Source organism: Astatotilapia calliptera, chromosome 17, assembly GCF_964374335.1.
Source record: "Astatotilapia calliptera chromosome 17, fAstCal68.1, whole genome shotgun sequence".
In the NCBI taxonomy this organism is placed as follows: domain Eukaryota; kingdom Metazoa; phylum Chordata; class Actinopteri; order Cichliformes; family Cichlidae; genus Astatotilapia; species Astatotilapia calliptera.
Genome location: NC_137438.1, coordinates 40,111,265 through 40,134,320, shown reverse-complemented (window position 1 = coordinate 40,134,320; position 23,056 = coordinate 40,111,265). Strand labels below are relative to the sequence as shown.

At 41.7% G+C, this 23,056-nt stretch overlaps 1 protein-coding gene across 5 annotated transcripts in view; it reads right to left on the bottom strand.

Annotated features, from left to right (window-relative positions):
• The window catches only part of fam163ab (family with sequence similarity 163 member Ab), a 36,069-nt gene that overhangs the window by 2,307 nt on the left and 10,706 nt on the right, over positions 1-23,056 (bottom strand). The window contains exons 1-4 of one of the 5 annotated variants that reach the window (XM_026147922.2): positions 19,995-20,507; positions 849-924; positions 754-775; positions 111-225 (exon numbers count right to left, since the gene is read on the bottom strand). In XM_026147922.2, coding sequence (XP_026003707.2) covers positions 111-203 — 93 coding nt within the window. In that variant the 5' untranslated portion in view covers positions 204-225; positions 754-775; positions 849-924; positions 19,995-20,507. Of the gene's footprint in view, positions 1-110; positions 654-753; positions 776-848; positions 925-19,994; positions 20,508-23,056 lie in introns of those variants that run through there. The other 4 variants (XM_080291449.1, XM_026147921.2, XM_026147920.2 and 1 more) reach the window with 4 other exon arrangements.

The following is a 23,056-nucleotide window of genomic DNA, read 5'->3' as shown; positions in this document are numbered from 1 at the left end:
GTCCTTTTATAAAGATATTGGGGCTAATTTCTATATTTCTAAAAGAAAGCAGCTCCACTGAGAAGCAGATAGGATGAACTATACAGTATAGTAAAGTAGTATAAACATACCTGGAGTCTACAATAACACAGCACGGCTATGATACACAGAAGTATCACTGTGGCCAGTATTCCTCCGGTTATGACAACAGTTCCAGCTGTCATCCGACCAGCTCTCCATCAAACTCTGAGACAGGAAATGCATTTAGAAAGAGCTTTCTCACTGCTGACCCGATATGAAGCGTGAAGTCATGCAAGGCTGCTCAACCTCTTCCAACAGTATAATAAACAGTGAGGTCTATCATTCGTTGGGCAACGACACATTTGTGGATTCTCTACGTCTGTAATTCAAGTGTTCACCTTTAAATCAATTTATTTACTCAAAGTATGAACATACAACTTTAAATTAGGATATTTACAACTACAAGTAAACAATAACGTGCACAGACGTATAGAAATGAAGTCCTAAAATTAGCATATTCATCAACAAAGTCCAGTGTTTTGAAGCTAAAATGATTATTTTACTTTGTGCAAGTATTAAAATCGAAGCAACTTTGACATAACTTTGTGTAACTTTGTGCAGAAACTCAACGCCAAATGCACTGATCCAATTAGCTGAGACAGAGTGGGAGAATTTTATGTCAACAACATAAAATTATTTGCATTGTGGCAAACGTGATATTACAATCACACGTACAAGTGTTGATATACTCACGTTCAGCAAAGCTGCTTAACACCTGAAAGGAGACAAATAATAATAATATGAGACAGACGGACGGACGGACGGTGAGACAGACAGATCAAACTTACATCAGAAGAGTGTTTGAAATGGTTAAAATCAGGTCAAAGGTGAGGGCTCACTTTATCTCACAGGCCTGCTGTATCTCTGAGGGGACAGAGACAGAAATGTTAATTGTAGTAACTGTTTTCTTCCACAAGATGGTACCAAGAGTACAATAAAGCTCTCACAGGGGACAGTGGCTTGTTACAATTAACAGGCCTGAAGGAATGACTACAGTCACTACGAGTGAAGAAGAAGAAGAAGAAGAAGAAGAAGAAGAAGAAGAAGGGAAAACAAAGCAGAAAAGAAGATAAGAAAACTTCATTGTTCTATCAGAAAAAACACAAATATTAACAAGAATAACAGCAAATAATGTAAAGTGGCAAATACTCCTGCAAACAACAAAGATTATTTGTTGACTACTTCACCAGATAAAAACGGTTCAATAAACTCAAATACATATGATCGCATCATAACTGTGTCCCCCTTTTTACCTTCTACCGATCAATAGTTCAGTTTCACTCTAAACAGCCAGAGAGACAAAAAATGAGAAGAGCACTGATGTTTGAACACATCAAAGTCTAAATCGTCACACACATCTTCTCTCTTATCCACACTGGAAAGCACACACACACACACACACACACACACACACACACACACACACACACACACACACACACACACACACACACACACACACACACACACACAGCATTATGGGATAGCAGCAGTAAAAGTGATTTAGCAGCGATGGCCTCGACTGGTCGGGGTTTGGGTCTGCAGCCTGAGGCAGGTCCAGGTGAAGTAAAATCTATGCCTGCTGATAAAAACATGTCCATCCTGTGAGACGGGTGGAGGCAGGAGATGTTGGTGAAGGGAGAGACAGGAATGCTTTAATGAATTTAAAAAGAATACAGATATGCTACTCGTGCTACGCTCGTGCATGACACCCAGAATTACTCCTGACAATTCTGCTGTTTGACATGCGAGTGGATTTATGTGTTTGTTTTTCCTGTAAATGTAATATGACAAATCATTCTTCTCAGTGCACTTTAACAGAGGTGCAGATAACAGTTAGCTCACTGGTGTCTCATTCATCAGACTTGTTTTTGCATCACATGCTGCATATGCCAGAAGACTAATGCAGAGACTCAGATCTGAAGATCATTTAGGTCGTGTCTTCACCCTGGTCTCAGTGTTCCTAATAATAATAACAATAATAACAACAACAACAACAACGAGTATGTGTTAGTCCCTGTAGGGAAATTACTCCTCTGCATTTAACCCATTCACCCAGTGAAGCAGTGGGCAGCCACCAGTGCAGCGCCCGGGGAGCAGCGTGTGGGGACGGTACCTTGCTCAGGGTACCTCAGGTATCCGTTCAGTGGGTTCAAACCCCCCCCCGACCTTCCAATCACGGGGCAACCACTTTACCTACTGAGCTATCCTGGTCCCTGTTTCTCTCTACTGTCGTAATTAAGGTTAAAAAGCACAAAAAAGTGTAATCAGGTATGTTTAACCCTTTAAAGCTTGAATCATGAAATAATAACCAGAATACAGCGTTCCCTCGCTATGAAGCGGTTCACCTTTCACGGCCTCGCTGTTTCGCTCATTTTTTTATGTGTAATTTTGAAGGCTTTTTTGCGTCCTGATTGGCTGTAGACCACTGTCAAGCAATCTCCTCCGTGCCGTGTCTCCTGTACAGTACAGAATGCGTTCAGCTTGTCAAATTTACATAAATCTTCCATCGCTAGCAGCGTGACTCTTTAGTGCTGCACTGTATGTTTGTACGTTTTCTCCCCAACACACACAACAATGCAGATGAAACGTTTTGCACGGTCAAAGGCTCCTGCAGTAGCACCCAGAAGGCAGAGGAAGATGCTAACCATCGCACAAAAAGTTGGACTTCTGGACATGCTTAAGGAAGGTAGAAGTTACCGTATTTTTTGGATTATAAGGCGCATTAAGCAAAATAAAACAGTCAGAGAAGTCAAACTTTACTCAACTCATTCTTCTTGCTTCCTCTACTTCTGTACCATTGATTCATTAATGATTCATTAATGTTGAATTCTCTGGCAGCTGCTCTGTTCCCGTGTTGTTGGCCTGAAAACAGGGTTTGATCTTTGGCTTCATTCTATAATCCTGGACTTATTTTTCTATGAAGGTTTGAACTTTGAGAGTTTAAACACGAGATAAAGTGTGAAAATGTTCATGTCTGTCTGAGAAAAGAGTATAAAGTGTGTAGTGACGGGTTTGACAGCCTTAAAACATCTATAATCATTGTAAAAAAACAGAGCTGTCACCTATCATGGGTTATTTTTAGAACATAACTCCCGCGATACATGGCCGCTGTACTTTTTTAAAGTGGAGCGTTTACCTCCACCAGTCTTTAAATGGTTTTAAATTCAATATTTATTTGCATTTACAAGTTTTAATTTCCTATATCTGACATTTTTCTTTTCCAGTTTATATCTTTAAAATGTATTGGGCAGTTTATTTAAAAAAAAAATCACACTGATGATGTAGAAGTCTCACAAACTCAAAAAACATTGACAACAACAAAACTTCATGTAACGAATATGATACAGCAGTGGTTGTGGCTGGTTTTGACGACAGGTGGATGTTCTTTTATCTCAGCATTTATTGTCCTCAAAGACATTAAAGAGGAAATTCAGGCTACAGGAAAACGATAATTGTTATTTTACAGGAAAACGGCTTTCTGAGCAGGCCTTTGTAAACACTCTCCAGGTGAGAGCCCTGCAGAACCAGGCTCAGGGAGGGGCGGGGCCATCTGCTGCGACCGGCTGGGGTGAGAGAAGGAAGACAGGATAAAGACATGATGTGGAAGAGAGCCAGATGGTAAATGTGCGCTCTTGGTACATTTACATTACATTTTTAAATTTTTTCTTAAACGAGAGTAAAATTAAGGCTACCCCAAACTGAGTGATGTCCCTGGGTCTACAGCCATGCTTTAAGCACAGCCACACGAGCCAGTAATTAGCTGATGATTAGTTGGCCAATTTAATCTTTAAAACAATTTATGTAAATGGCCTATGATAATAAATTCAAAGAAAGAAATGAACATTTTTACAACTCGTCCACACATCCTCAGAATTTTTAAATCATTTTCTCTCCCAGCTGTCATAGGACAAGAGGCAGGGAACATGGCAGACAGGTCACCAGTCTGTGACAGGCCAACGCTTACGGCAAAGAGACATTTGTGGCCGCTGGATAAACTGCCTCAGATCTCGGTGCCGTGTCTGGCAGTACTGTCGGACTGTTGTCTGACTGACAACAAAAGCAATGTAACGGTCTTTTGCATTTGATGCTTTGTTGAGCTGTATTGTCCAGATTTTGCTCTTTTGCACCATCTGGTGGTGAACTGTGTAGGGTACAGCTGGGTGCAATTTGGGTCTCCACCCAGCTACTTTTTTGCAAGCGCACATGGTGTCTGCATGCTGCAGCTCGCGCTTAGCTCCACACATGGAGAAAGTAATGTTCAAAGTTAGATAAAGAGAAGAAATAAGTGAGAAAAAAGATGGAGAATAAGATAATAAGGCCATGACGGACTATTTAGCCCCTCTGGATGTCAGCTCACGAGGTTTATGTACTTTAAATGTTTTATTTTCTGTGATTAAGGACTTTTGATTGACTGACACCAAGTACAAGAGTGCATTTTAATGTGATGTTTTTGTATTATTGTTTTCATCCGTGAGCAGTTCTCACAGGTTGTCAAGACCATAAAAACCCTGTTTTATAAAGTTTTCAAAAAGTTTAAACGTTAGAACGTTTAGAAATACACAATTAAACAACTCAGGAATATTTAAATAGAAATCCTTTTTTCGTATTATCACTTATCACAAGTAACAGACACAAAAAGGTCAAGTTTATTTCTATAGCACAAAGGCCATGCTGCACAAAGTGCTTAACAACGTAAAATGCCACTAAACTAAATAGAATGCACAACAATGATGCCGTAAAATAAATAAATAAATAAAATGAGTCAATAAAAACAACAACAACGGCTGTTAAAAGCAAAATGTCCAACCCTGACCCCGCGGCGTGAGGAGATAGTGGACCCAAATGCAGGGCGGAGGCGAGAACGGTGATAACAAAAGGCAAGTTTTAATGTAAGGCGAGAACGGAAGCAGGAAGTATAAATACAAACAGAAAACCATCATTCAAAGAGTTTAACTTAAACCAAAAAACACAAACAGTGCTGTGACAAAAAACCCCACACATACCAGAAAAAAGAAAAACTTTGATGTTTCTGAAAGTCGACAGAGCCCCTTATAATCCCGTGTGCCTTATGTATGAACTCTGGTTGTGTTTACTGACCTCGAAACGATTTTATGGGCACGGCGCTCAAAAATCTGTCAAATGTTTCAGTACGACTTTGCTAAGCTACGAAGCCGCACCGCTTGATGGATTGTCGGAGCATTACGGCTATCGTAGGCGGAGCCTCGCGGAGTGATACGTACTGTGCTTCAACATAATATTACTGTATTGTGTGTGTATAACCTCTTTAAGTTCTGTGGATGTTATACATGGTTATGCTGAGGATATGTCGGCCAGTTTCCACTGGAAACGCCTTTTGGTTAAACTGTCAGCGAGGAATTTGCATTTGCACTGTTAAATTTTTATAGAACTTTAATGCAGATAAAAAAAAACAGCTGCTTGTTTAAGTGAAAATACATTGATGTTTGTTTGTTTTTTGCACTAATAAAGTTGAGGAGTTGTAAAGTATTTTGTCTCACATCAATTATATCATCAGTTATATCGTTATCGCAAATTTTCAAATGTACATCGTGGTAAATATTTTTGGCCGTATTGCCCTGCTCTACCACCGGTGTTAAGAACATTCATCCATTCCTTCATTAAACCACAAAGACTTGGAAATAACGTCCGAGGAGAAGAAAAGGAGCGAGCGCCGCGTAAAAAGGCTGTGATCTGAACCGCTACGCTGGACCCGAGCTCATAAACCATGTTTCTGTCAGAAAGTACCCCAGCCCTCAATTATGCGTGCGGACTAAACTGGATGGCAGCTGACAGATTCCTCTCAACATCATTCATCATAACTCTCTTCACCGTGAGCAGCCTCAGGCTCGGCAACCCAAACTATTTTTCATAATTAATGCCAGCACGGTGACTTGTGCTGCAAGGAGGAAATGGAAATGGAGTCGCCGCTGTCACCACATCATCCTTTACTCAGACGCAGGCACGAAATAACAGACTTGTTTTTCTGTTTACGTGTTGCTCTGCAAGCACTTTAAGACAAACTTCACTTTCATTTGTGGTTCGTTTATTTGACAAACTGTCTGCATCAGCGGCGCACACCACACGCCCACTTAGACACACAGATCCCGTACACGCTGCATGAGCACACGTGTACAAGCAGAAAGGAAGTTGGATCAGATTAGAGTGACCATCAAAACCCCCACAATGGCCGGCGAGCCCGGCACGCCAATAACGCTCTCCTACACGGACGCAGTGACACAAACACACATATTCAAACAGCCAAACATACTTGAGCATTAGTGAACTCATCAGAACATCCTCATAAAACATTCATTAGAAGTGACAGCAGAGTTTTCGTAGCACTTAGCAGCAGTCGGTGTACAAAAAGGAGCAGCATTTCATTTATGAACAGCACTGAGCCTCAGGACTCGTAACAAGTATCCAGTTTGGCTCGACACTGCAGTTTAATCGCACAACATCTGAGGCCGAGCAACTGGGATGGTTTGCAGTAATGTGCGTGCATACATTATTATAGCAGCTGAGGTCTCAGATTTAAGCACAATGTTTAGTTTCTACACGTTACTGGAGCTCCCGTCATGCACTTCACTCCCAGAAGGGAAAAAGGAAAGTGAAGCAAAGTATCACCAGGGTGTTTTTTTATATTATCAATATTCTTACTTACACATAAGATCTGCCTTCGCAGCGCTTTGACAGTATGATGGTCTGTATGTACCCAATGACACCACTGAACTATTGCTAATGAACTTCATTAGTTCTTCCAGCTGTTTCTCATAATCATACTTAACTCTCCAGCCTTTTGTTGCTCCCATCTCAACTTTTTTGATTTTTATTGCTGCCATTCAGTTCAAAATGAATATTATCCATTAAATAAGGGAACACTTTGATGTTCTGTTGTGAAATGTTGGTTCTTTCAGATTTGGCCTGGTAGTTAGTAACAGGCCGCATTAAGCTACGTTCCACATAATTGATTTCATATTATGACATACGCTACATGCATATGATAGGCGCTTTGTTCCACCTCGTGTTAGATGACACGTATAATACTATGCAAAGATTACACAGTGCAGAGCGCCGTGGTACTCGCTGATGCTTAAGAGGTTTTACGCCTGCGATCATTGGCATTTTATTTTTATTGCCTTTCTTTGTCCCTGTTCAGGAAGGCATTTCCTTTATAGGACAAAGATCCTTCATATTGTAAAACTACAGGTTTCCCCAGTTAGTGGTTTTGGCAAATCAGAGTAATGCACACTTCTCCCAGGCCAGCTCTGTCTTTGATGGAGTGCTCACTTTGGATTCTTGGCCATCAGTCTTCAGGAGCATATGAAGGACCTTGACTGCCCCCAGAAGATTTTTGCAAGATTGATTTTTTGGATCTTAAATTGTTCAGACCACCAGTAACTCACTGTCACTCTCTGCTCCTTCAAAGACACTACAAACCCGCACTGGCCTTAAACAGCATAGCTTTGAGTCCTGTAAGATTAAGGATTGCTCATTAGTTAGTTTTAAAGTTTGTAATGACAAATATGTGTTTTTGTTGACATATATTTCTTTAAATCGACTTCTGAAGATATGATCAAATTACCATTGTCAGATGAAAGACAATAAATCGCCCCTTTATACATAAAACACATCAAATCCCCCCAAAACTCTGCAGACAACGAGCGCCCAAACATACACCTCACACCCCCGCCCTACATTCTTTTAAATTTGTGACTTCGCATACGAAGTTCTAGTTTCAGAATATTCCGTAGCTTTATGGTGGAGAGAAAACAAGTCACCCATCCAAACAGGATTCACGGTCACAGTTGAAATGTAATTTGTCTAATCCTGTTATCTGGCATTCCAAAAGCTTTCCCATATCAGCTTACCCTCCCCATCATCTGTGTTGCGGCCAGGCGTGGGTGTCTGTGTGTGTTTGCATGCGTGTGTAAATGTGCGTTTGTTTGCATGCGTGGGTCTGAAGTAAACACAAGTGTGTGGGTTGGTTTATAAAACGTGGAACGCCTTTTTCTTCAAGATTATTCCTCGTAAAAGCGGAATAACGGGGAAAGTGAATCTGTGAAGGCTGCAAAAGCTCCAAATGAAATCTGAAGATCAGCGTTTGGATTATTGGATTTTTGTTAATGTTGTGAGTTCAAAAGAGCAGCCTGTACATAGTTTGATGCTGTTCACTGTTTACAGTCCTGCTCTAAAGTAAAAGTGTTGAAAAATGTCGGCAAACAGTCACTTTATAAAAATGAAAATGAGAATAAAAACTCAGTGACCAAAAGCACCTGCGTGAATGAGCACTGTCCTTGGTGCTGAAGTTACTGGAAGCAAAACCTGGATTATTTGTTGTTTTAAACCATGAAGCCCGGTGGATTCAGAGTCCCGTTGAGTTAAAACTCAGACTTTGTTAACCTCGAAATTAGAAGGAAAACATCAGCATATCATTTTGATCAGTCATAAAACACTAACTCAGGCAGCACGGTGGTACACTGGATATAAAAAGATGTTTCTCGGTTCGAACCTCCTCCACACCCTTTGTGTATCGAGTTTGTATATATTTATACAAACTCGATACACAATTTATATTTTATTTTGCTTGTTTTACGTTATTGTATTTTTGCACAACTCTGTTGCTTGTGAAGCTCGCACACAAGAATTTCACTCACATGTGCTGTACCAGTGTACCTGCACACGTTGAGTTTTCGGGGAAACCCACGTTCAAAAGAAGTTTCCCCTTTTTTAACTTAATGTCACTAATACTAAACTCTGTGTGTCGGAACAAAAAGTATTTTAGCAGTTTACAGCTACACGTTGTAGAGATGACAGCCTTCCAGCTGATAATGACTTCATTTCCAGGTGACCTTGAAAGCGCTGTTCATACAGTGAGGAACCTACCGGAGTTCAACCAACCGTTCCCATCTTCTCTCTTAAGCTGCCGCAGCAGTTATGGACCGATAGGCAGAGATTGATGACAGTGGACATTTTAGTTCAATTACTTGATTTTGCTCGAGGTCATTTGGAGCAAAGAATGCAATGAATGTGAAGAACCACTCTCCAGAATGATCCCGTTGGCCCTATAAACCCACATGATCAATAAAGACAGTAAAACGACTTCTTTCCTGTGAAGATGGAGAGAGATAGGACAATAGAGAGTTGGAACAGTTAGAATTTTTTTCCTCCGTCCAATCTGGACCACGTTCTGATGCCCTATACGCTTCTGGCAGATTTATAACTAGTGTACATTATGCTGTTATGCAGCCCTCCGGGCTACTGTACTCGAGCCTGCCAGCTCCTGATTCAGCCTTTCTGCACACTTGGTGTGACTCAAGATGTGGTGAATACCTTTACTCACATTGCAAGTGAAAGATTTATTACACGCAGACTATGTGTAATTTCTATACATACATCAAATTCAATTTCCTCCCTCTTCATAGAGAATATCAGCAGTGCTGTGCTGGTTATGGCACTACCAGCTGACGTCCGATCGCTGCCCTTTAACTGCTATTACAACCACAGCTGCTGTGCTGATAGTAATATTACTATGACTGATAGCTCCAATAGGGCTGCTAATATTACTGCTTGATGGCTAATACTGTCCATGAGAGACAAGAATTACCATTGTCTCTTATATGATCATTGATTGTGCGGTCACACTAAACACGAGGAACACGATGGTTAAATGTTTTCCCAAAATCTATTTTTTCAAATCAAGTCAGGGGCAAAGCAGACAGTGTCTGTGAGGGCTTTCTAGTGAGTCAATTAAAAACCGCAATGGGCACAAAGCCTGCCACAGAGAGCTCATAAACTACTGTAGAAGGTTTTGCTCAAACACACTTCATTTAATAAACAGTGATGATCACATCTCACGAGAAGCCGTCCAAAACAACTGGCAGATACTCTCATACTGATAATAAATGTTTGTAACATCTCTCTCAACTATACAAAAGCTTCTGGAGTGCCTGTTGGCAAGGCACTGGATATTCCAACTCTGGCAGTAGCAGGTTACCTTTACAGCCAGGTTTAAAACATATAGCAGGAAGTTTAACCTCATGATAAACATTCCCAACATTTAAACACCACAGTGAGCTGAATGAAAACGAGCTGTTGTACACCCACCTTTAACACACATATTGTTCCAATAAAAGATTTATGTAACTTATATCATTTTCCAGTATAACGTCACCAGATAACAGGACATCAGCTTATTTCTCTTTTAAACTTGTCTCCATATGTTTTCTTGTAACTGCTTCAACACGCCTCATACCAAGGCTCCCGGCCTGTGGCTGAGCTCTGGACAGCTTTAGCTTTAGCTGCTTTCTTTCTGTTAGCATCTTTAAAACAAATTAATGTTCACCTGGATGATAATGGCTTAACTGTCTGATTACACATGTTGTCATAAATGTTTTTGTGGCAATTCCTCCAAATTTTACTTTGCTGAACTTTCTATCTGCCTCACTGATGATAAGAATAGGCCACAGACACATGCTAGCAACCTGCAGCTAAGTGACATGCTAGCAACCTGCAGCTAAGTGACATGCTAGCAACCTGTAGCTAGCATGTGACTTTTATACAGTCACTAGTTTTCACGACTCTCATAGCTGGACAGAGGTGAGCCTGACCGCATCGAGCACAGAAAATCGGTCGGTTCTGGTCTCTGCTGCCTGATCATATTATCTAATACTCAGCTTCATTGACCTGCCATTATTATATCAAGTAGTAGGTAAATATGGGTGTTGCCAATAAGATAACTTAACAGAGCCTTCATTGATGTCATTACTACCCATTCTTTAATGTAAAACGGATGTCATTAATGAGCTCAGTTGTATGCTTTTGTGCATGTACTAAATGAAGCAATGAGATGTCTTCCAGATTACAACGCAGAACCTTCTGCAGTTCAATACTGTTAGCAGCTCTTGTGTTTACTTTACTGAATAATAGTGTCTATTCACCTTTGGTGTGTTTTCCTGATTAGAAAAAGTGCAAATAGGAAATGGAACAGGGACTGATGCATGTTTTTATCAATGAGTTGGAAACAAAATGGAAAGCTTGTGGGTCAATTGAATATAAAGTCAAAATTCAATCACATTAAGATTCTTAACAAGCTGAAGCACTGAATTGCTGCATCTAACCTTGGGGGAAGACCTCTACCCACAGAGCTACTGACTAACACACACTTCAAAGCTGAAGACTTGAATTGATTTTTTTGCTAATTTATATCCTGTTCTGACAGATTCACAGTGAAGAACTTGAGCAAGAAAAGGAGTTGACATTAACATGCATGCAGCTTTGAGTTGAGGTTTGAGGTTTACAGGGATTTCATTATAGCTGCTCAGCTCCTCCTCTGCTGTCTTGCGATATGCCAGCCTCCCTGCACATTTGGCAGCAGTGCAGCATCGCTGAATGCACATCCAGTATAGGGCAGTGAGCAGCCAGGGAAGCTGTAATTACTGTACCACTATTCTGCTGGTCAGCACAGCAGCCTCATAAAAGGAAATGAAATGTTCCAGCTTTAATCTTAGAGGGAGTAATGTACCACGAATATTGCATTAGCATACAGTCGCAAGGAAAAGTTGCAACAGATGCTCGAACAGATTGAGATCTGGAGAATTTGGAGGTCAGGTCAAAACTACAAACAGCTTCATGTTTCTCGAACCATTCCTGAGCAGTTTATTTGTAGTGTGCCGGGATGCATTATCCTGTTTAACAAGCCCACTGTAATTAGGGAATACCAATGCCACGAAGAAGGTAGGCGACTATTTTTACACAGCTTCCTTTCAACCCATAGTTTAACCTGCCTCCATGTCTTCTCCAGTTAAATGTGGCCCACTGTACATGCGTTACAAAAGAAAGTATGATTCATATGATCAGGCTGAACAAATAGTTTGTGATGCCTTTACCTAAACGGGGTCTATACCTGGACATTTTTTGGTTGAAATAAAAAGAAATGTAAATGCTTCCCTCCAGCACAAATAAACACTTTGAAAGGCCTGGAGAAGTACTGCTCAAGAGCATTTAAACCTGCACAGTGCTGTAAGGCTGGACGATGAATACACAATAAGGCTTCACAAAGTATATCTGAACATATTATATTATTTTGATTTCATAACCTTTGTGCAAACAAAAACAGAATCCGAGCAAATACTTTCATTTTAAACCAGAGGATTCTAATAAAAACTCTGCTGTCCCATTAATCAACAGCTGTACACTCTGGCTGCAGAGCTCCACCCACCGCGGGTGCCTGACCAATCACATTAGGGCCCCGCCCACCTTTGGGCTCCGCCTCCAAACAGGCATGGTGTCAACAAAATGAAATTCTTTGCTCGTATTACGTTTCAGCTCACGCAAACATTATGACATAAAAATCATTCCATAATGTATGTCTTGAATTTATCTAATAAGACTAATTAGGATTCCAGGTAAGACTTCTTTTCAAAATAACACTTCTGACTAAATTTGCCCAAATTTAGAAGAAAGTGTTTACCTTTTGGTGAGAACAATTACGTATGTCAACCTCAAAATCATTCACTTTAACAGAGATAAAGTATCAGTGATGCCTTCATAGTTTTTATTTGGCTCGTGCTAAGTTCAGAGTTCTCATTTCCTTACTGTCCCATCATTGTAGACTCAAAATCTAAGCGTGTCAGGCTACAAACCAGGCTAAACACTTTTATGGAAATGGCCATCAATCAGTCTATGAGCACTGTGCAAAGCCTGTGCCAACCTTCACTCCCTACAGTGCATTTCCCACTACTGTCAAAACAAACCCCAGTGAGAAAAATCCCTGGGTAAGTATGACTGTCAGTGCATTGATCAAAGCTATTTCAACACGTAGCCGTGAGACAAACTGAATGCATGACCTTCAGCTTGCAGGACGGTAACTGAATCCACTGTGCCATCCTGCCAACAGTCAGGCAGACTGAAGAGGAAATGCTTCCAGGACAAACAACCACTCAGCTCTCCTCTGGTCAGTTAGGCAGCGGCTCTCCGCTAATTGTTTTTGAGAGGGTCGCTCACGAGTTTGTCTCAAATGCATCAAAGACACATCAATAATCAAAGTATCTTTATGCAGACACAAAATTCCAATCTGCAACAAAAGGTTTGTCTCCAATCATCGCAGCCTTGAGCTGTTTTCATCCCATCCATGCAATCATGGTGAGGCTCGAGAAACAGAGAAGCAGCTTGTGAGTGACACGATTCCTACTGACTCTTATTGTAGGCAGGAAGAAAGAGAGGAACGAGAAAAGAGACCCCGCAGAAACTTTATCACCCAGTTCATCTTAAGAACATCAGTCTCTTCACGTGCATCAGTTTATTGAGACTAAAAGGTTTACAGACTTTGAAATAATGTGTTTTATTTGACATGGATTCATTTAAAGATTCATGTTGTGCAGCTCACCGTGCTTTAGCCATGTCACACGTTTTATTCATATTCAATATATATTTTACTGCAAATCTTCTGTGTTCTCAGTTCATATTGATACTATCTGCATCTGGTAAGCTGACCTTTCTCATCTTTACTAACCAATGCATATATGCACGCTGAACTCTGGGCTGTGCCACAGCTCGGTGTGAGTAAGAGAAGCAGGAAAAACTGCTTACTGCAAGTATAAATGTTGGATGTGAGCTTCAAGCGCTGCTTGCGTAAGAGAACGGCTGCAGAATCAAAACTAATGCTGGGGAGCGGGTGGGCAGTGATGACAAAAAGATGTAATTTCAGGAAAGACGTGTTTTAAAGAATAACAGTTCGAGTTGACTGTAAGATAAAGAGTTTCCTCTGCGGAGAACAGCTTAAGTCTTAAAGCAGGAGGTACGGAGCTGAAGTAAGCAGTCAGTCATGGGCCACTTCATGAGTGGAAGCCTTGTTTTATTAGACGGGAGGATAGAGGTGCCTGGGATAGGTGGTCTTATTGCCACGTTAACCTTTTTTCCTTTTACTTTTTAAGGACTGTGATCACGAAGAACTCCTAAAATCTGTCCCAGGCTTTCAGAGGAAACGTCCACTTAAAACTAACAAAAGGTCACATTTTGTGGGTTTGTGCTCCACAAATCCAGTGTGTGTGCTAAACGTTTGTGAGCGTTCAGACGAGTGTATTTGTGTGCATTTGTTTAACTGAAGCATGAACTACAGATGAACTGCAGACAGCATTGGGGGGAAAAACAAGGTGGAGACATCCTCAAAAACTGGCCTTTCTCACATGTAGCACACAGCAGGAGATAATCCACTTCAGACACATTCTCTATGCTGGAAATATATTTAGTTTAAGTGAGGGTGTTGCCCAGAAAGAGTCTGGTGCAAGAGTCGGTGAATTCACTGGATTATTGCTCTGTTCTTAAATGGACATTACACAGAGTTTGCACAAGAAAGTTAAAAGACTGTTAAACCCTAAAATGACCCCAAACAAAGGGCCATCGTTGACCCTGTGGTTTAGAAAGAAGCACAAAGGACTTTGGGGAAAAATCTAAATACTGTTTGATCCGTATTAGAATTATTATTCTTTTCCCTGATTGCCAAGACTTTGGACCGTGTGGTGGATGCAGTGGAGGAGCATGCAGGGGGCAGTTGTGACAGAAGAGGATGCTACACCTAGCTGATTATTTGTGTGACGAGCCCCAAAGAGAGCAACACAAAGAAGAAGAAGGTCGCACAGGGTTGGATGACGTGCACCTCACAGGGTTATTTATAGAAGAGCCACAGGACAAGTCTCGGCTGTCCATCTGCATCTAAAGGTCAAAGGTCACTCTTTGAGGATGCCAATGTTCACATTTTGGACAGAGAGGACAGATGGTTTGAAAGAGGAGTGAAAGAAGCATCTATGTCCACTGTGAACGACCACTTTTGAACAGAGGGCGGGGCTTATGACACCAACTGTCTGCCATCTATAATCCAGTTTTGAGATCCTTCCCAGACGCCTGAACACCCACTCACGTCCTGGGCCATCTGACCTCAGGAAAGGCTTCACAATGAGTTCACCCAAACCTTGGTTGATTGTGACCTGCACCCATGTTCACACCTTGACTCGTGTGATTAGGTAGCGGATCAATAGGGGGTCCATGACCCTCTTGGGGCGACACTCCCATTGGGCTTAAAATCTGGGACTCTCCACCAGTTGCTCTTAGAACTGAAGAAGCTTCTTGGATGAAACTTAAAGAAGTCCAGACGCTTTTCTTTCCAAGCTCCTCCGACTACGATCACCCGGAGGACTGAAAACCTTCACAGACTCACAGGGTTGGACATTTCAGTTCTCATGTGCATCTTTGGAAGATCCTTAAAAGTTCAAGTCCATCATTGAATGTGTGAAAACAAATGGTGCACAAATCTAAATGCCAAAGAGCTTCGTTCCCCTTTCCCCTGTCTTCCTGTGCAGGAGAGTCAGTCTGGTGTCATCTAGCAGTTGTATGCATGCGTCTTTGTGTGTGTGCGTTTTTGATGAGTCACCACAGATAAAGCAGCCAGCAGCGGTAGAGCTACATTAGCAGATAACAGCATCTCTCTTCCAGAGACCACCGGCTTTGCCAACAGCCCTTCTTCTCATTCGGTTCATCGTAACCCAGGGTACCTGCGCTTCAGGGCAAGGGGCGTTCACAACCCCGTGCTACAGCGTTTGGAAGTTAGCGTCACGAATGACCATCTAAAGCTGAATAACAGAAAGTAGATCTCAAAACAGTGTGTTTGAGAGGACAGGAGCATGAGGATGCCCACTTCCCTTAATGTCAGCATACTGTGTGTGAGCTGTAATAGGAGTAAGATAGGAAAAAATACAAAATAAAAATATCTATCAAGTTCTATAGTTTAACGATGTACCAGGAACCAAATATTCCAAGGCAACATATTACTGTTAATCGTGTATCTAGCACTCAGGTGGAGGTGGGCAGCTTACAACTACATGAAGGAGTTTCTTTATGATCTTTTTGGCACATTTATAAGCTGAAAGTAGCTTTCAGCTCCAGACCCAGATCATGCTAGAAACCAGCCATCACTGTAGATTCAGGTCTGTGTTCAAATCCTAGCTGGCAGCTAATAAAGAGGTGAAAACAAGCTGGTCTGACTGCTGTTAGATGCTAGAACTTAGCGTCCTGTCCTGCTCGTGCTGCACTGCAGCTCGGACGCGGCTCGCCTCGCCTTTCATGTGTGACTACAGTACGTGCAACTCTCAACTTTTATGGCAAGAAACATCAATACAGCAGCCACAAAGACCTTAAGGGGCGATGAATAATTCACGCAAGGCTCCTGAAACACTGAAACACTTTCCTCTTCCCCGTGTCGTCTGAGAATCTCTCCGCCAACCCCCAACAAACACACACACAGCTATGGCAGCTCAGACACACTCTTTCATGCATGTTGTCCCAGAAAATACACTCAGTGCAGTGTTAGCAGGAGGATGCAAGGACTTTACAACCAAAGGGAGGCTGAGTACAGCACTGTGCCACAAGAACGCAAGACAGTCAGAATCTCTGACACAGGCCTTCCCTGAGGCAACAATGACTGCGCTTTGATTTCAAAAAATACTCATTTGAATTCAAAACACCACAGGGCAGTTTGAGACTGTCATCATTTGGATGAGACACACATATAATACACATTATGTCACACACGGCGCCTACCGGGCTTCAGATGTTCATCTTGTGTGGACATGATGCAAGATTGTGGGTCAAAATTCAACCACTAGATCACTGGATGATTTCTTTTTCAGCAGACTTTTAATGCATCTGCTTTGGCTGCATGATTTCAAATTGCAGGAACCATTATTAAAATGCTTGTACAAAAACATAAGTGTTTGTGTTAGGACAAGGATACAGTGTGCTGCTTCTGTCCCACCAACAGGCTTGAAGAGGTTAAATTGGCCAGCACAAGGTTAAATATTCCCAGCATTCCCGTATCCGCAGCAGAAACACGAGAAATCGCGTACATCGGGAGGATTCGTTGGGTTTTATAAGGCAAACTGTTTCCTAACTTCACTGAGGATGATCAAATATTTAGTCACATAGCCAGAGCAGGCAGTTACAGAGCAGCTTGGTACTGACAAATCAAATGTTGCTAGCAGCCAGTTGTCATTTCCCACAGTGTTTTGAAGTGTAGGCGCAGCGCACCATCGCACAGCCTTCGTGTTAAATACATTTTGTCTGTTGCTGCTGCGTTAGCTGTGACAGCGCTGACTGCAGACTCCTCTGGGAAATCAGCCCACTTCCTGTTGTATCACAGCCACTGGAGGTGAAGGAATTAAGACGTTTGTGTGTGTGTGGAAGCGGGAGGATATAGAGAGGCTGCTCTACAGATATTTCGTCAAGCTGTGTTTTCCAGCCAGTCTCCATGAGAAATGGGCCACACAAGGTTTTAATGTGGCGGAAATTAACGAACATAAACGTAGAAGCGAAGGTTTTGTTTGGATGTTTGACGTGAACATATCCGCTCATGGATAAAACACCACCTATAGCAAAGGCTAAGTCTGCAGTCAACACTGGACGTCAGTGCAGCAGCAGCTCTCTGAGGCTTTGCTTCCAAGACAAGAGCTGAACACCATCACATAGCAGCTTCCCAACAAAGTCACTGGTCAGTGAAAGCAGACGTGTAAAACATGAGGCCCGAGGCCCGGAATCAGACTGCCAAAGACACCAATCTGGCCCACTGGATGGCTTTGGAAAATGTGAAGAAGAGCTTTTAACTGTATTTCCTACTGATAAAGACCTTCCCATGGCTGCTCATACACCAATGCAAATAAGTAATAGATACACCATTAAATGACAGAAGAAATAGTTTTTTTTCCTCATATTCTACTTTATGATTTATCAGTGGGTTCAAAATAAAAACAAGCAAAAAGGAAAAAAATATGTCTCACTTGAAAAAAATGATCTACTTTAGAATAATAAATATTTATATTAATATATTATTGCACTAACTGAAGTTTTTCTCTAAATTTACACATTTATTTCTTACTATTTCAGCCCAAAGCAGCATTTCTTTCTCATGTAGGAAAACTGCTGATATTGTGCTTTATTTAGGTCTTTATATTAAACGTATTTACGCAGATGAAAAGAGGGATTTCACTGGTCCGGCCCGCTTCAGATCGAAGCCGTCAAAGGGCCCAAAGTGTAAAATGAGTTTGACATCTCTGATTTAGGCGTTTTGAACATGTCAACTTTAATCTAAAGAAAAGACGGTTAAATATATTTCTTCTTTCTCGGACAGCAAAGTAACTGCTGCATGTGCAAATGAGGCAGCAGCACAAACACATTACACATGTTGGTCGCACACAGTGTCACTACATATACGCTACTGTATATGAACAGTGTTTCCACAGAAATATTGTATAAACGACTGACGTAGCCACCAAAACACCACCTGGTGCTTAGGAAAGAGCTTTTGCGATGCCTAAAACTGAGCTTTGGGCCATCGCCACCTTGGTGTTTTGAAACCGGATATGACAGGCGATGCACATATTTGATTGTGAAGTCAACGCCATGTGTTAAGACGTTGAGGTTAAAAGTTGGCTAAGATGGCGCCGCCCTAGTGGCAGCCTGCCGTAGCAGCTCCCGATCGCCGTAATGTTCTTTTTTAATCTTTTATATTTATACCTATATCTTTATATTTATCTGTTTATCTTAATATGCATCTGTTTCTACACTCATTTTATACGAGTGCTTGATGTTTGTTGTATATTTGCTGCTAGGGCAACTAAATTTCCCTCTGGGATTGATAAAGTTTCTCTGGTAAAAAGTTGCCTGCATAGTCCCCATTATTCACTCTAATAGTGACCATAATTTAAATGTCCACATGACCTGAAGCTAGAGGTCATAAAGTCATCAGGAAAATCTTTACTGAGGAGCAGTCGAGTCAAGCACATTATCGTATAGATTTGTCTACAACTGGATGTTTGTCTCACAGAAGTCGCCCCCTGTTGAGCGATGAAAAGAATGCAGGTTCTTGGTGTCACTTTTCAGACTCTGAAGCAGCATCAGTCGTTCATACAGTCTGTGTTGAGAGGAGGATTGTGTTTTTGCATGCGTGTGTATGCAAGCGAAAGAAGGCTAATAAACTAACAAACGACACTACATAACGGAGCCATAACCAGCTTCGTCATCCTGTGACTCTGCAGCCTCCATGAGCAACAGCGAGCACCATCAGTTCTCCAGGTTCTGATCAGGCGAATACAAAAAAAAACAACCTCGAGTGCAGAAACTCAGAAACCAAAGCAAAGCGAGCACGTTTTTTCTTTGAAACTTTGCTTTGGTAGCAGGACTCTGAGCATTGACTTCCTTTGGATACAGCCTCAAGTGGCCATTTAGGTAAGAGCAGTTATTTGTGATGGATAAATATTTTTCTTCTTTCAGTCCAAAATTCTGCGTCGTATTTTGCAACTTGATTGTACAATGTGGCCATTAAATGGTTGTATCTGTGTCATGTTTAGCATGTAGTACAGTGAAGGACTTTGGGGGGGGGGATCCCTCTCCGGGGGCCAACTGAACTTCAGACCCCAGCAGTGACTCTCAGGAACCTTACCTTGTTTCCCCCATCTGTTCAAAAAACACTAACCCCAAGCAGCGAAGTAGCCGTCACTGCCTTCATCTACACATCACTGTTTAATTAATTTCATTTAATGAATTGCCAGCAGGCGATCAGAGTAGAATCAAAATGGCAAACACCTCCAGCTGAGCTTCTCCGCCCTCACTTTATCTCCACTGCCCACATTTCACGAAGCATAAAAGAGAAAAAACAGCCTCAATTAGACCTTCTCTGCCAGGTAATGTGACATTTTCATAAACCTAACAGAATATTGACCCTTCTGAACCCCAATCATTCTAATCACAAACTAAGACCTCTGATTATAAATAAATAAATAAATTATAAATAAATGGATTTTAAATAAATCTATATTTTTGTTGAAAACGTCTTGCTTTGTGCTCACAGTTTCAATTTCAACCACACATACCTGATCTAATTACATGGTCCGCTCGTCAATCTTGGGCCAATCTTGTGGAAAGTGACCATGAAAAATCCAACAGCATCCTTATCGCAGCAAGAGGAAGACAGAGAAACGCGGTACATGGGACTGCGGCGGAACTTCTCCGAGGATGAGCCGGAGTCCAGAGCGCGTACAGCCGCCAGGGAAACTAAACACCAGCGGTGTGGAAACCCCAGATTAGAGGTCAAATGCACGGCTGTGAACACAGCCAGAACCGGAGGACACTGAAAAATGGAGCATACTGACGGCGCGGCAACCGGAGGAAACAAACCGATAAGGACGAGGACAACTCCGAGATGAGCGCTTTTTACGCGCATGTAGTGTGTGAAAACGCGTTCACCTCCATTCACAGCGGCGTTATTCTCGGGACTCCAAGAGAGAAAGCAAGCGGCAGGAAGCTTGAAATCACGGAATTTAAACCGGACACATCCAACAAGTGCGGGACGCGAAGGCGAAATGACGCTGCTGGGCGGACTGGGGAGCGATGGGAGGAGAGGAGTCGCCCCACATCACGCAGAACCTCCCTTAAAAAGAAGGCGTGATGTAGTGGGCCTACATTTCAGAGGAATGCCAAAAATATATTTATATATGAGCCAGAATATTACCGTCGAGGTTCCACTTAACTCGATGCCAGTAAAAATGAAGTGGGATGTTTCTGAACTCTGTTTAATCACTGCATAAACTTACAGAGTGCACCATATTCAAAATATTAGTACTGTATCATATTACTGTACGAGTATCACAGTACTGTATGATAGCAGTAGAATTCAACATGCTGATATAGTAGAAGAAAGAAAGTTCAATGATAAAGATAATAACACCAAAAATAGCATGTAGTCATCATTATATGGATACAACCAGGAGACAGGACATATCGACGCTTTCAGCCATACTCATCACCCATAAACTCCTTTAGACTCAACAATACAACCTGGATGTTACCCTGAACGCTGGTTCAGAATGTTCCTATTAGAAAACGAAGGCTGGGTAATGCTACAGTAGAGCCCCCATACACAGACCATTGAGCCACAGTAATTGATTTGCCCTCAATCACTGTTCCTTTAATCTACTTACTGTTGCAGCCAAGTCAACGCCAATATTGACGGAGAGGGAAGGCCTGGCTGACTAAAAAGGGATGTGCAACAAAACTGAGACACACAGATTAATGCAAGTGAATCCAAGAAGAGCAGGGCAGCGGAAGCTGGGCAGTCTTGCTCCAGGCTCTCAAACTACAGAGGACAAAAACTGCCAAAATCACAAAGCAATAAATGATTAAAATGCATAAAAAATAAAGGCAAGGCAAGTTTATTTATATAGCACAATTCAACAGCAAGTTGATCCAAAGTGCTTTACAGAGACATTAAAAAACAGAAACAAATAAAAAGCAGGATTTAAAATGGGAAAAAGGAGTAAGTTTTAAAATTTAAGCTTAAAAGTAAAACGGTGCAGATTTGGTGCTTTATTCAAATGCAGCTGAGAACAGGTGAGTCTTCAACCTGGATTTAAATAAACTGAGCGTTTCAGCTGATCCGAGGCTCAATAAATAATAAATAAAGTTTGCATTAAAAAGGTTATGTAATATAATATGATTCTTCTTTTTAGCTTTTAGCTTTGTTTTACTTGTTGACCTCTAAGAAGCTTGGACCTGTTTATTTCTCATCGATACGATTTATTGACGTATTATTTGACTGTATGACTTCCAGCTAAGCTAAGGGACTAGTCCATACGTCACCAAATGGCTGACCTCGGTCCGGATCCGGACCAAGTGCTGGATCTGTAATCAGTGCCAGAAAAAAATTCCCCATGATGCATAAACCCAGAGCTCTGTTTTATCAGTACGGCGTAAAACAGTGGGCGCAGGTAAATGGTAAATGGACTGGTTCTTATATAGCGCTTTTCCACTCTTCTGAGCACTCAAAGCGCTTTACACAACTTGTGCATTTACCCATTTACCCATTCACACAAATTCATACTCCAATGAATGCATCGGAGAGCAATTTCGGGTTAGTATCTTGCCCAAGGATATTTGGCATGCAGACTAGGGGAAGCCGGGAATCGAACCACCAACCTTCCGATCAGTAGATGACCTGCTCTACCACCTGAGCTACAGCCACCTGAGCTAAACCAGTCCTTACGGTAATCGCCTACTGTTTATGGAGTTAGGCAGAAAAGCCAATCAGACATATAGCGTACTGCAGACACAACATAGAGAGGAGCAGACACGGTGTGCTCGGCGGTGAGCGAGTGGACGAATCAGTGTGGGCTCATTCCTCCAAACCTTTATGTCTCACATGCTGTGAAACAGTGGAGCTGTTAAGCGTCTCTATGAAATCAAACACAAGTTTGTTGAAAAGACGCATCCACCAACGCACACATTCATATGTGCACCAATCACGTTCAGACCCAGATTCAAGCTCCTCACGCCGCAGTCACATGATCATTTATCCCACTGAGGGATAGTGGGCGCTCGTTTTAGAAAAAGGCCCGTTTTTCCAATTGCAGATGTGATTTGTTTCTTGAAAAGCTGGCCTCAAATTCCTCTTTAATTGTTTGAAGAAACAATTAGGAAAGGAAAGAAGAAATACGAAGAGAAACGAGACACGTTTTTGGAATAAGCACTTTTGATTGTATTATTATGAAGAAGAATATGTTTATTATTTGTAATGAAGGCCTGGAGTTCACTCTGTTAGCCATGTGTGTCTTAATCAGAACAAAAAATAAATATCACTGTGATGAAGTGGAAATATACAACCATGATTTGATTGACATGGGATGAAACTGAGATCTGGACCTTGTTGTGAACGAAATCTTAGTGATCGAACCTACTGGGACTAGTCCTTCTTCTAAGTGTAGACAGCTACGTCAGTGCTGTGGGAACAGAATCAGTATAGGAAAGCATCCATCCATCCCTCATCCATCCATCCCTCATCCTCCCATCCCTCATCCTCCCATTCATCCATCCTCCCATCCATCAATACTCCCTCCATCCGTCCATCCATCCATACTCCCTCCATCCTCCCATCCATCCA